This window comes from Silurus meridionalis, chromosome 10, assembly GCF_014805685.1.
Source record: "Silurus meridionalis isolate SWU-2019-XX chromosome 10, ASM1480568v1, whole genome shotgun sequence".
Lineage (NCBI taxonomy): Eukaryota > Metazoa > Chordata > Actinopteri > Siluriformes > Siluridae > Silurus > Silurus meridionalis.
In genome coordinates this window covers 10603006-10617726 of record NC_060893.1, presented here as the reverse complement: position 1 = coordinate 10617726, position 14721 = coordinate 10603006, and the positions used below count along the sequence as shown (strand labels likewise).

Below are 14721 nucleotides of genomic sequence, written 5' to 3'. Positions count from 1 at the left end.
ATGCAGTGACAATTTACAGTGTAAATATGTACAGTGAAAGAAGCAGTACGGGACATTGTAGTCAGCTTTGGAGCTCTATTACTGTTTTTAAAAATTAAATAGCACCTTAAAACTGATACAGAGCTCACTATATCATTTAATCAATTATTTATTAGCATATTATTGAATTCATTTTTAATATTGTGTGGTGCATTCTGTTTACAATGTTGAAGCCTTTGCAGCCATGACACCTGACCATAAGATACGTATGTGATTTCTCAATGTCCCATTCTATATTTAGTTCCTATTTGCAGTTGTAATTCCCTCCACTGTTCTGAGATGTTCCACTAGATTTTGGAGAAAAGACATTCTATAAAATTGTGTGCCTCCAACTTTAAGGTAACAGTTTGGGGAAGAACCAAATATGACTGAAAAAGGCTGGGTGTCCCAATGCTTTTGTCCATATAGTGAGGGGTCTTCAAATAAAATTGCTTAAGGTCCAGGAAATGAAATCTCCTCGCCAGATGAGGTCCGGACAATTATATACATATAAACATGAATTGATGCTTTTTGCCAGACTGAAAAATTAGTGTAGATAACATTTTTATTGGACACATTATAAATGAATAAATAAAAGATCAATTTAAAAAAAGGCTAAATTGCTTTTGTTTTTACTGAACTGAGATTATATGTAATGAACGCATACATAACTGGTTAAAAAAAAAAAAAAAAATCTTATCACATTTTAACTTTACACGTATTGTCTCTGCCTAACTAAATGTGTCTTATGACCCCTGATACAGTGTATATACAAACAACATTTACGACATTTAGCAGACGCCCTTGTCCAGAGCGAAGTACAAAAGTGCTTTGAGTTTCTAGCAATGAATAAATCCACACTGGTACACTAGATTACAAACTTAATATAAATATAACTTTTGAATTCTACAAAGCAAACTTGGAAAGTGCTAATTTAAGTGTTTCAGGAAGAGGTAGGTCTTCAACCGTCGCTTAAATATAGTCAGGGTCTCCGCTGTACGGACTTCTAGGGGAAGTTAATTCCACCACCTCGGTGCCAGAACAGAGAGCCTTGAACAGAGAGTATACTTACCTCTCATTTTGAGAGAAGATGGTACAAGTCAAGCAGTGCTGGAGGATCTCAGACAGCGTGGTACAGTGTGAGGTGTGATGAGGTCACTGAGGTAAGATGGTGCTGGTCCTTTTTTGGCCTTGTAGGCAAGCATCAGTGTTTTGAATCTGATACGTGCAGCTACTGAAAGCCAGTGAAGGGAGCGCAGCAGTGGGGTGGTGTGGGAGAACTTGAACACAAGTCATGCAGCTGTGTTTTGGATCATTTGCAGTGGAAGAATAGCGTTCAGAGGAAGACCTGCCAGCAGAGAGTTGCAGTAGTCCAATCTTGAAATGACAAGAGACTAAACAAGCACCTGGGCTGCCTGTGTGGACAGAAATGGTCGAATCCTTCGGATGTTGTAGAGATTAAATCAACAGGAATGAGCCTGAACGGGCAGCTGTTAAATGTCAAGGAGAAGGAATTCAGAAAAGTGAGGAGGCAAGATGACTGAAGTTTGTCAGATGGGAGGTTGAAGTCACCAAGAATTGCTTTCAGAAGAGAAAGTAGTAAGGAGTGTGTCCATCTCTTCTAGGAAGTCTACAAGGGGACGAGGAGGGCGATAGATGACAATGATGAAAAGCTTGATTGGAGAGGTAACTGAAACTGCATGGATTTCAAAAGAAGACATAGTTAGATGAGACAAAGGGAGAGGTGTGAAACACCATCTCCGTGACAACAGTAAACCCGTACCACCACCTCTACTGGTTTCTCTTGGTGAGTAAGAGAAAGCATAGGCAGAAGACAGAGCAGCTGGTGTAGCAGTGTTCTGTGGGGATATCCAGGTCTCAGCAAGTGCCAGAAAGTCAAAGGTGTAGTGGGAAGCCAAGCCTGTGATAAAGTCAGCTTTCCTTACAGCAGACTGGCAATTCCAGAGCCCAACTACCACCGCTGTTTGAGATTGAGACAACAGAGGAGGACAGATAAGGTTACTGGCAGTGTGACATCTGTTCTGTGGATGGGAACGTCTGTGTCTGTAAGAGGTGACTACAGAGATGGGTTTGAGGCACATAACTGATCTCCCAATTTGAGATCAATGTATAAATTTTTAAAACAATATATGAAATGATAAATAAACACTAATCGTTACTGGCTTTAGGGGGTTTACCTACACCCGCTACAGTGAAGCGCCTTCAATATAAGTGAGTAAGCCCTGCCCACAAGTCACACCTCAAGTGAGACTGAATTGAATTGATTAATCACCTGATAGAACTAATAAGCACAGACCAACACTATAGATTCAACTGAGTTAAGTAGATTTACAAAGTTAGAATCCTACCTTACCGAAGAGAGTAGATTCACGATAGAGCTAAAGCACACAGTAGTGAAAATGCACATTGCTAATGATTCAGAATTTCTTTAAGTATTATTTCAGGTATTTTCATGAAAATTTTGTTTAAATATCTGGATAATCGAGTAAATTGTATACCAGTTTTCTGCATTGTTTCAAATTGTGTGTCATGTAACCATTCATTTGGAATTCAACCTGGAAGTAATGTTTTGTCCGAAGATTAGAGATGATCAGTTAGAATCATTTTGGAACGTTTCCTCTAAGGGATCAAGTGGATAAAATCAACGCCACTACAAAATCTATGCCAGTTTCTTGGCGAACACTACACATGCACTGTCATTGATGAGGAGAGGTTTCCTGCTTTGACTCATCGTTTGATATCATTCAAGTCCCTCCTAAAAAGAGATGCTTGTGTATATAAATTGCTAAATTGCACAATTTTAAACCTTATTTAGTGATGTCTTGCCTGCAAATATAAATTGACTCAGTATAATTTGTAGAGCCTTATGCATATATAAGCATATATTTGTATTAAAATATCTTTTGTACAAAAGTCAATAATAATCTGTGCTAGTAAAGTTGTGAACAACTGACTATAAGATTTGTATGTGTTGAACATCTCATTTCACATTTGGTCCCCATTTGCTGTTTTAATAACCGTCACTCTAGTGGGAAGATGTTCCACCAGATGTTGTAGTGTGCTTGTGAATGTTTAGTAAGATCAAGTACTGATATATGTGAGGTGAGGAGGCCTGGGGTGCAGTCAGCGTTCAGTTCATCTCAAAGTTGTTTAATAGGTTTAAGGTCAGAATTCTATTGCAAGAGATCTTTCATGTAAACCATACCAAGTCAAGAGTCAAGCTTTTATTGTCATTTCAACCATATATAGCTGATGCAGTACAGTGAAATGAGACAAGGTTTCTCCAGAAAATAGAAAAAAACAGCGTAGAGCTACATACAGAACACAGAGCTGAAGACTAAAGTAAGTTGTTTTATCCAAAATGCATCATGTGCAAACAGTGCAGACAATAGACAGTGCACCAGACAATACAAGAGTAGAACAGATGCACAAAATACCTACTGTATAATGTGTTATATATAAGCAAGTCTCTTGGCAAACACTACACATGCACTGTCATTGATAAAGATACGTTTCCTGCTTTGACTCATCGTTTGATATCATTCTCCTAAAGTCCCTCCTAAAAAGAGATGCTCATATATATATAAATTGCTAATTGCTACAAATACTGTATAATGTGTTATACAGTACAATGTGCAAAAAAAGAACTGTAAACAAGAGTATACTTGTAATTAAACCACAATGTTGTGCAAAACAGCAAAAGCAGCAATCGATAGGTGTGCAAAAAACATGTAAGGGGCATTGTCATGCTGGAACAGGATCAGGTCTCCTAGTTCAGATGAAGAGAAAACGTAATGCTACCACATGCAAATACATTAAATACAACTGTGTGCCTACAACTTTGTAATGACAATTTGGAAAAGAACCACATATGGCTGGGAAAGTCAGGTGTCTTCATATCTCTCTCTCTCTCTCTCTCTGTGCACTAGCTAGCGCATAATGTAGTATTCTGTTCGCCCTATATAGGGAACTATTTTACCTTGCGGAGCCTTTTCGGAATTCTGCTCCAGTGTTAATTTTGTAAAGTACTTTGAATGAATAAAAAAAATACAAATTTCCAATGCAAAATTGATTTCAATTTTATTTGTCTATCGCTTTAAATAATGGAAATTGTCCTAAAGCAGCTTTACATAGATTGTACAGAGATATAAAGAGGTTAAAAAGACAGAATTTCTATATGGAATATAATTTTTCGAATATAATTTTAAATCATCATAATTATAATAATTAGAGATGCGGGTTTTTTTTATTATTATTCATTAAGAATCGTCGTGATTCATGCGCATGTATTTGCCCTGATATTGACACTCGCTCTCGGCCTCAATTTCCCATAATCCAAGTCGGCCGCATATGTCGTCGCTACTCGCTAGCTTCAAGTATCATGGTGTTGACCGTGGACTTGTAGGTGGATGTTTATGTTGCCTGTATAAACCGAGAGGAAGCTTCACGTTTGTTTTTGTTCCAGCACAGCATAGCGATGTCCCGGTTGTTAAGTCTGTCTGCCGTTATCTGCTCTCGGTGTAAACACTGCTCTCAAAACAACGGTTTTTTCTACTCCTGGGCCGCGGCTCGTGCAAAGCCGGAGAGTCCTCTTTATCCGGGGAGAAGAGCGCGGAGCAGGGCGCTGACTCTGCCACAGAGGAATTTCCGCTTTAATAAGAGTGCAAAACGACATCTTTGGGTGCTGGGCCTCGGTGCAGGGCTTCTTTTAACTCTCGGGCTGAAATCTCACCTGTGTAATGGTGAGCAGTGTGAGTGTGAGTGTGAGGGGGAGAAAACTGTCAAGTCTCAGAGCAGCTCTAAATACAAAGCGGCCATAACAATCAGCAGAGACCTCCTGCAGCGGATAAAGGTACAGGTATCATCAATGCAGCATTCCTACATCCCTCTACCCAGATTTCATTCACAGGACTTTGTTATACAAGTACTAGTATTCATACCTCATTATTTCTATGTATTAAAAAAAAAACACTGTTCTTCTGCCTTGATATCAACTCAATTCCATGTGTCTATTTTTTGTTTTTGTTTTTTCCTATTAACTGTGTTTAAAAAAGGCCAATCTTTTGCATACAACCAAACTTTATTACCTTTTCGTCTCGCTTTCGTTCTGCAAAATCCAGTTTTGTCAGACCAGCTACCTTCAGCCAACCTGGTGTAGGCAGAAATGGCAGAAGTACACAACATCCTTCACTCAAGTTGAAGTACAGATACTAATGTTTGAAAAGTTAAAATACTGACTACACTTTTTCACTCAAGTTAAAAGAAGTTTAGGCTCCTACATGTACTTTTGTAACTGGACCTCACATCATATATTAATACAAAAGAATTTCAAATTTTGTTACCGGCTAAATGTATCCAGGCTGAACATCCACCATATAGAACACAAGCAGAGAAATGTTTACATCGCTGACTCCCTCTGTCTCATCCACGTTAACCCCAAACGTATTGTTGCCTTCTGCCTTGTTTGTTGTCAGCTTCGTAAACTAGCCTACGTCAGTGGTGTGTGAGAGCCAGGAAATGATACACCAATGGAAGATTGAAAAAGCCTTGCTATGACCAAAAAAAAGTTGATGGGCTGAAAACGGCGGCGCAACGAGATTAAAAAATATTGATCATGTCATCAAGTAGATTGCAGCTAAAGTAATGAGACTGGTTTGAAAATGTAAGGAGTAGAAACTACAGATATTTGTGTAAAAAAAAAAAAAAAAAAAAAAGTAATGAGTTAAAGTAAAAGGTTGTAAGTTTTTGGGTAGGATAAGTTGTATAGGAAATGGCTGGCTGAATGTTTTCAGATAGCCTTAATTATATATATTTTTTTCTTTTAACCCAGCAATTCCATCTGGTTAAAAATAGTTTGAACAGTTTTGGCTGACCTGGGTGCTGTTCAGAAATAACACGCTTTTCATTTGTTACTGTATAGACCATGAGCTGAATTTCCAAACAGCATCTTAAAGTTATTTTAATTTTGAATATAATTCTCCTGTTTTCTTTGGGCTGCACATTTTTTTATTACAAATTAAGTTGTAAGGAAAAGCACACGCACTATTTTAACGCTCGTCTAATTAATCGGTTTTGACGATTATTCAGCACCGATAGTTGATTGCTGCAGTAGAACAGCAGTAGTATTATTCAGCATCGATAGGTGATTGCTGCAGTAGAACAGCAGTAGTATTATTCAGCACCGATAGTTGATTGCTGCAACTATTGGCTGCAAAAATCCATACCGATAGTTTTTCCGGGTTGCATTATGCACTACGATATACACTACGCCTTTAGAGGTGATTCACTGATGCCACGTGCAGTTTTTCTTTTTGGCGTCTATTTTTTTTTTATTATTATTCATACCTTGATGTTGTGTTTATTTATTTTAAGTGTTATTTTTTGTTTTAATGCATGTCTTTTATTTACCTCAATATTTATTATTATAATTAATATATTTATTTTATTGGGTTTTTTTTTCCCAGTATACATTTGTATATATAAATTATATACATTTGATTAATCAGTTATCTGCATTTACGATCTAACCTAGATATTGGTATCCAGAAAATCCACTATCATTATGTTCTACACTCTATCCCCTGTTCAGTCCCTTCTGTGACTTTGGTGATGCTGATAGGTAGTAATTAGAAGGTGAAACTATGTTGACTTATCAGTAAAAATTACTGCCTTTACTTTTGAAATATTTCCACACATTCTAGCGTAGAAACCTATTAACTTTGTAACCCTGTCTGCAATTTGCTGTTTGCTATCAGGATGAAGTTGGAGCTCCTGGCATGGTCATTGGTGTTTCTGTTGATGGCGCTCAAGTGTGGGTAGACGGTATGTGGCTGCATCAGTGCTTCTTCGCTTTCTGTTAATGCTCCTTTAAGAGCTGCCTTTATGAATAAATATAGACATTGCATCTGATGTAGACATGTTCTACCAGGCATAGGGTATGCCGATTTGGAGAACAGGGTGGCGTGTGGCGAGGGCACGGTGATGAGAATTGCCAGCATCAGTAAATCTCTGACTGCGACTGCTGTTGCTCGAGCGTGGGAAGATGGCAAGTTGGATCTGGATGCTCCCGTACAAAAATATGTGCCCGGATTCCCTGAAAAACAGTTTGAGGAAAAGAATGTAAGATACAACTTTCATTAATGGATGTATTTTCACAATGCTCTTAAATGCTGTATTTTGATTGGTCTGATATAATAACAGCAGCTACGACAACAACAACGTCAAAGTGTTTCTTTTATTCTGTGTGTAAAATCAATAGGCAAATGCATCTCTTTCAACAGGAATTTGTGTTTTGATGTGTGCCAGGTCACGATAACCCCACGAATGCTGCTGTCTCACCTGAGTGGTATCCGTCACTATGAAAAAGACCCCAAGAAAGTGAGAGAAGAGAAAGCAAAACGTCTCCCGAAGCCTCCAGAGAAAAAACAAGAAACGTGTTGTGGTGAGACGGAAGAAAAATCCACACAGCAGGAGAACAAAACGAAGAGCAAAGACGCAAAGCCTAGAAAAAAGAAGAAAGAGTTTGAGCAGGAGGAGTACTACCTTAAAGAGAGTTTCGAGGGGGTTATCCAGGCCTTGGACCTGTTCAAGGATGATCCAATTATTTTCGAGCCAGGTGAGCTTAGAACATTATAAACTTGAGCCAGCTACACTGAATTATTAATGAATACATTGGGAAGTAATTTTCTCCTTTGGGATATTTAATAATTGAATCCTGCAATTAATGCATTTTATTTAGCCTTTATTCACTTGCATCACAAACATTTTGCAAATGTTTTTAGATACTCTCAGTGCTTAATAAGTGTACCATGGAAAAAACAGCTTTAATTTTTATTAAACATTTTAATTCTTAGTCATTGTTATCATTTATTTAAAAATCTAAACGACATTTAAAATGAATCTGGTGCATTTGTTTTTTGCTCTGCTATATTTTATTCTCTGTGTTCCTGTGAGAAGTCATCAAGGTACACTGATTTGTGGACACTTGACTGTAAGATTTATATGTGCCTTTTAAAAATCCCATACCATATTTAGTTCCTGTTTGCTGTTATAATAACCTCCACCCTTCTGGGAAGATGTTCCACTAGATTTCAGAGTGTGCTTGAGGAGATTTGTGCTCATGCAGCTACAAGAGCAATAGTAATGTCAGGTACTGATGTTGGTTGAGGAGGCCTGGTGTGTAGCCAGCATTTAATCCATTTAAAAGGTGGCCAGTAGGATTGAGGTCAGGGCTCTGTAGCAGGCCGTTAAAGATCTTGCACTACAAACCCATGCACACCTTCAGAGGCGTTGTCATGCTCGAACAGGTTTGAGTCTCCTAGTTGAAGTAAATGGAAGATTTTATGCCACCACATCCCAAGTCGTCCTGTACAGTTGTGTGCCTCCAGCTTATGTCCATACGTTTCCCAATACTTCTATCCCCTTAGTGTAGACTTGGATGCCATTTAAGGCCACATTTTTATTCTAAAGACACATAAGTCCTTTTGTGTAGCAATAAAATAATTAACAATAAACTATTGAAAATAAGTAGATTTTTTTAAAGCTTACATTTTCAAGTAAGTCTAAACATAAAGCAGCTGGTAAATATATAACTGTGTTATTTGTCTGTAGGCACTACATTCCTATACTCTACTCATGCGTTCACACTGCTGAGTGCTGTGCTGGAAAGAGCAGCAGGTCAGCGGTTCCTGGACCTCATGATGAACATGTTCCGTGAATTAGGCATGCTCAACACTGTGCCTGACGAGAACGACCCCATTATCTACAACCGATCCAGGTAATTAGGGATCCCTCTTTAGGAAGGAAGATAGGATTCAAGTGGGATCACATGTCTCATGTTTAAAAATGGTCCGGTATGCTGTAATTCTGAGCATAATGCTGCTTTTAACGGAAGGTCGTCGATTGTTATTTTCGAATTCTGCCTTGGAACAGCCGAAGAAAACACTCCTTCAGTGGAATTTGTAGTCAGGAACTTGAGACGGTGACCTCAATTCCCTGGTTTAGCAAGTGGTGTCAAATCAACATGGCTGATCACAGCACATTTTGTAAACACAACTCTTACCTTTAAAATGAGCTTCACTATATATCAAAGAACTTGCATTAGGTCATACATACGTATAAGCTTGTTTAATTAATTACTTGTTTAGTTTAATAACATTTGAAGAGGTTCAAGTGACCTCGTTTGTCACAGTTAGCTGGACTGCTTGTTGTTAAAAATAGTCAGACGTAGAGGAGTCTATGCCTCCCTCTCCCCCATTTTGTAGAATGAATGATTGTCAAAAGAATTCTGACTTCCCACTTCCAGGGTAGTTTGAAAGTGGCACAAGTAAGCTTTTTATCTGATCACTCCGGTAACTAGACTCCTATTCTCTGTTCAGTGTCTGATTTTATTTCCTTGTATCTTGTTCCGCTTCTAGGTATTACCACTGCAATAAAAAGGGACGCATTGTGAACTGCCCTTATGTGGACATCTCTTATAAATGGGCTGGAGGAGGATTTCTGTCCACAGTTGGTGATTTGCTGCTTTTTGGTAACGCCATGCTCTACAGCTATCAGCTAGCAAACATGGCTGACACGAGCAACCTCCTGCCAGGCTTTCTCAAACCCCACACAGCTAAAGCTCTGTGGGCTCCTGTGGATAAAACCGAGGCTTCGTGGGATAAAGATGGCCGCTATGCTCAGGGCTGGCTTGTGGTGGAGAAGCAGCAGAAGTACGGGCAGTGTTGTATGCGCAGACACTACGTCTCACACACAGGAGGTGCTGTAGGAGCGAGCAGTGTTTTGCTGGTCTTACCCAGTGAGAGTCTGAAGGCTTCAGGACAGATTGTGACTCCTCCTCAGGGGGTTGTAGTGGCCATCATGACAAATATGCAGTCTGTAGGACTCAATACCACTGCACTGAAGATTGCACATGAGTTTGAGAGGGCCAGAGACAGTTAAAGTGACAGGAGTGAGTTTTAGGGTATGATCATATGTCATGTATGTGTTTCTTCTTTATTTTTTTATGACCGACTTCAAATCATAATGGTGCCCTGTGTAATTTTTTATTAGTGTTGACTTATTCATGTGAGTGAATTCTATACAGTGAAAATGCCACATCAAAATGTTTTTTGTATTGTGAGACAGATTTTAATCTCTTTTATATAAATTCTATGGTCTATTGTATGAATAAATAATTGCAGAATGTTTTCGATTTTGTACTTTGCAGTTTAATTAATAAAAAAAATTCTTTCTATGCTATTTTTGAAATAAGGTCAAATTTCATTGAGTTGAAGTGTGATAATGGTCCCACTAGAGGGAGACTCCTCTCCTACAATTGTTTTTAGATTCAGTTCTAGTGTCTTTGCATCCTGGAAGAACATGAGGAATGTATGAAGACTTAATGATCCCAAGTGATCATGATGGTGGCAGAGAGAGACTTGCTGGGTAAGTCTGAACATAAAATCGATAATCATTTTGAACTCAGAAATCTGATTAACAGAGAGATTTTGTCTCTGAAATGAGATCTGGTAAATATTGTCACCAGCATGCATGTAAAATCATGCCTTAAGTTTAAGCCAACCTCCTCTGCTTTGGGTTGGGGAAAATTATACCACCCTGCTGGAAATTATTCTCATACAGTAAAACAAGTGCCATTATGCTGGTAAAGGAACGCATGTGTTACACATGAAGTGAAGGCCAAAAGTCTGAGACCACATTTATTTATTTATTTTTTCAATGTTATTGAGCATGTTGACTGTACAAACTGTCCATCTGACTCTTTGTACAAGTTATAGTAAAATAGTATACAAATTATAGTTCAATATTATAGTTCATCCTTGTGGCTTATCATTTTCTTTTTTATTACATCACGTGTTCAGATGACACGCTCATTATTCTTTTAATGAAAACAAATATCCTGCATTCTTTTACTGACTCAAAGGGGTTTTTCTTTTTAAGGAAAAAAAATTCTAGCATTTGTTATGGGATTGAAAAGAAAAAAAAAAAAGACACTTTTTAGAGCTAGTTATTAAGCATTATTTATTTTACTAAGATAACCAATAATAACCACACATGCATATTAATACTGCTTAATTTTTATTTTTAACAAGATTTTTAAAAAATCTGTACAGTTTTAGAAATTATTACATTCAGAGGGTATTTGATTTGCCTTTTCACTGTCAGAATGAAGAGTGGAACATTAAAATATATGACATGTTTTGGTCTGTTTTTGAACATGTACAAGGAATCTTTGTAGCCGACGTGTGTAAATTTGTACAATCCATAATTTATGTTTGACATCAGTAAGGCTTTTTTCCTCAAAGTCTGATTTTGTTAATAGGGTTAATAACTCTGTTTGAAATGTATTACATTACTATAATTTTTTCATTATCTGGAATATAACTTTTGGTTTAAAGACACAATATACATACAGTATAGTCTTTCCTTTTTTTTTGTTGAAAAAAAGTATTGTAAAAGAACTATTTACATGTGTTAATTGAAATAATAAGAAATCATTGATTTTACAATGACTCAGAAGTCAATTTTATATCCTTCAATGAGATCATTAATACTGCTCAATGCTGGGATCATGCGATGCCCCTTGAGTCTCTTGATTTCCTTTTCACCCTGGAATGAAAAACATATCCTGAATAAATTCAAGGCATCTAATTGTGAATAAACTTGATTTTTATAAAAACACCTGAACAAACATTTTTATATTCATTGATACAGTTACACAATACAGTTTGAATTTGAATACAATAATTCCCTGTTGTTAAGAAAAACTTAGCAAATATCCAGCAGGATGCAAAGAAATGCAAAATACGGAGTGATGTCTTTTACATTATTTATGTACTTATTATTAGTAGTACTTATTTTTTTCATAACTTCAGTAGTTACATTTTTTTTTTTTCCTTCACTCACTTGCAGATTAAGTAGATGATCCCAGCCAGCAGCAGCACGATGAGAATGAGAATGATGACTATAGCCACCATCATGCCTGTCTCCTGGCTGTTGTAGGATGTGCTCTCCAGTTGCAACTGCTCACACCTGCTACCTACATAGTTGTCATTGCATCTGCAAGGGAAAGTGAATCCTCAGGTTCCATATTTGCTCCATGTTGAACATTCTTGGAAAAAATTACACTAGGATTTTTGACCAGCAGCCTAATATTAAGTCCCCGAATCCTCTTTTTTCTACTCAGCCATCATTTTTCCGAGGCCTTAAATGCAAGGTGTTTGAATATACTGTACATTAGTTACTGTACAAGCTTTCTTAATAATACCAATTTGCAAACCCATCTGCATGTCTGGCAACCCCAAGGTCAGAGAAACTTTGACTTACAGACAGGTGAGTGTAGACATAGAGGGTATTTTAAAGCATTTTGCTCCATTCATGCAATAGGATTCATCTGATCCAGTGCAAGGTTCACCATGATCTAAAAAAAAAAAGACAAAAAAAACAAATCATAAATTTAAATGATTTGATTTGTGCTGTCGTGTTTTTTTGTCTAATAGCAATGAACAGCAGTATCATTCAACTCAATAGTTATTAAACTTTATTGTATATTTATGTGCCAAAGTGCATCATCATTGCTCACTAGGTGGAAAGTATAGGAGCTTTTCGGGTGGCCGGAATGTTTTAGAATCTTGTGGTTATTTAGTGATGTTTCCTTATAGTCTTAAAAAAATGTTCTCTTTTAGCAATGGAATCTAGGTAGGCAGTTACCTTTATTAGCAAGCTTAAAGTGTGCATCCCTGTTGACATGGTCTAATTATATATTTGAATGTGACTCATTGGGGTGTCTAATGAGCTGTGAACAGGTCAAGGTAAGCATTAGTGGCTTTCTATAAAACAGACAATATTGACCTTTCACAGAGAAGAGTATAACAATGTATTCCTGTGTTTGGGGATCGCAACTATGAGAACAAGAAATAAACATCATTTTGGTATACTGTATATAAACTGCTGCACTCAACTGTATACTAAATATGCATTTGTTATGCACATTATATCAGGTTTAAAGTCTATGCTTTCTTTATTTTACCTGCCATCATTACAGGTTCTGACGGTTCTGTCACACCGAATGGAGTTATTATTACTCACTTCCACCTGGAAAAGAAAACAATTGTTATATCTGTGATTGGCCTTAAATATACAGTCAGATCAAATGGGACTTGAGCAAGATGTGATTTTTTGTAATTTTGCCTCTAAACCAACCGAATGAATTTGAAATGTAACATTCAGGATGAGACTGAAGTGTAGACTTTCAGCCTTGATTTGAAGGGTTTTACCAAAAATACTGCATTTTGGAAATACTGCATATAGTCACTCAAATGCTTCAAATGCTTAAATGTTATAGAACAACTGATTGATTTATGCCCAGGTATGGCCTGCTTGCTTATTATTTGATGACAAGAATAAGGTCTTGATTGATTCCAGTTGAGTTCCAAGTGAGTTTCAAACAATATTGCGAAGGAAAGAAAAGACTCATGTTCCAAAGAATAGCACATCATCTGACAAACATAATAAAAATAGTGAGTGCCAATGGAACGGCATCACAGTATAATTTCTGATGTGATTGCTGATCAAATGAATGAATGATGAATATTTAGTGCAAAGCTGATAGCACTTCACAGTTGTGAGGAATTGTAATCCATACGAAGCATACCATGAAAGCAACCCAAATAGCTTTTAAAACTAAGAAATAATAAAATGTTCTTAATTGGCTTAGTCAGTCACCAGATCTCAACCCAAGTGACCATGTTTTTCACTTACTTAAACTAAAAGCAGAAAAAACTACAATCAAGCAGCTACTGAAGAAAGCTGAAGTACAGTACTTGCAAAGCATCTCAGTGGACAACCTGGTACTTGTTAAAATCTATGGGTTCCAGATTTCAGGTAGTCAGTGATTGCAAATGAATTGCATTCAAGTTTTTAAAAAATCCTAATATTTCTGAGTGTTAATTTATATAATTACTTTTCAGCCTGTGACAGTGAAGGAACTATGTAGAATGTCTGTGATTATTAATCAGTTGATGCAGTCATTTAGTCAGACTCTTTGAATGAAAGCTGAAAGACTACCCTTAATTGCTTCAAATCCATTGTGGTGGTATACTGTGGCTGTCACTGAACAAGGGTCACTGTCCTAATACTTATGCACTTCACTGTATTTTTTTAATACTGAGACATCTGAATGAAAACTTTAGGGGTAACAGTGATTAAATGTTATAATTCAATTATATACATGTTAAATATAGCCTGTGAAAAAAAAAAAAATATATATTGCTTGAAATATACAAGGACAAGACAAAAATGTCTCAAAATCTTCAATGTTTATTTAGAATTGTGTAATTATATATATACATAAATGTTCCAAAGATCTTGTTTGACCAAGTGTGGAGTTATGAATAAAGCTCATATTAATATGTTCAATTGAAATAAAAATTTCTGTCAAGCAAAAACATTTTTCTTTTAATGAAAAATGTCTGCCATTAACTTTACCTGTTACATGTTCTCTTTAGAGTTTTGTAATACGGCCCATAAACTTCATTTTGGCATACTTAGATTTTTAAGAAAATTTAATCATGCCAAAGAATAACTTACCAGATAGAACAACTGTAGGCAGGTTTCCTCAACTTGTCTGAATGACATATTAAAAAGAAAGTCATTGTGGCATTCGTACATGCATACCCTGGGCGT

At 36.9% G+C, this 14721-nt stretch overlaps 2 protein-coding genes across 2 annotated transcripts; one reads left to right on the top strand and one right to left on the bottom strand.

Annotated features, from left to right (window-relative positions):
• The first annotated feature begins 4314 nt into the window (after nucleotides 1-4314).
• lactb (lactamase, beta) lies at nucleotides 4315-10278 on the top strand. The gene is made up of 6 exons (XM_046860125.1): nucleotides 4315-4891; nucleotides 6795-6861; nucleotides 6968-7158; nucleotides 7345-7654; nucleotides 8650-8815; nucleotides 9456-10278. Exons 1-6 carry the CDS (start codon nucleotides 4517-4519, stop codon nucleotides 9976-9978), a joined length of 1632 nt encoding a protein of 543 aa, XP_046716081.1. The 5' UTR covers nucleotides 4315-4516; the 3' UTR covers nucleotides 9979-10278.
• Nucleotides 10279-10387: 109 nt separating this feature from the next.
• On the bottom strand, nucleotides 10388-14676 carry LOC124392871 (pro-neuregulin-4, membrane-bound isoform-like). The gene is made up of 5 exons (XM_046860126.1): nucleotides 14626-14676; nucleotides 13067-13131; nucleotides 12364-12457; nucleotides 11944-12096; nucleotides 10388-11646 (listed from the first exon to the last, which is right to left on the bottom strand). The coding sequence occupies exons 2-5, from the start codon at nucleotides 13074-13076 to the stop codon at nucleotides 11607-11609; spliced, it is 297 nt and encodes a 98-aa protein (XP_046716082.1). The 5' UTR covers nucleotides 13077-13131; nucleotides 14626-14676; the 3' UTR covers nucleotides 10388-11606.
• Nucleotides 14677-14721: the final 45 nt, after the last annotated feature.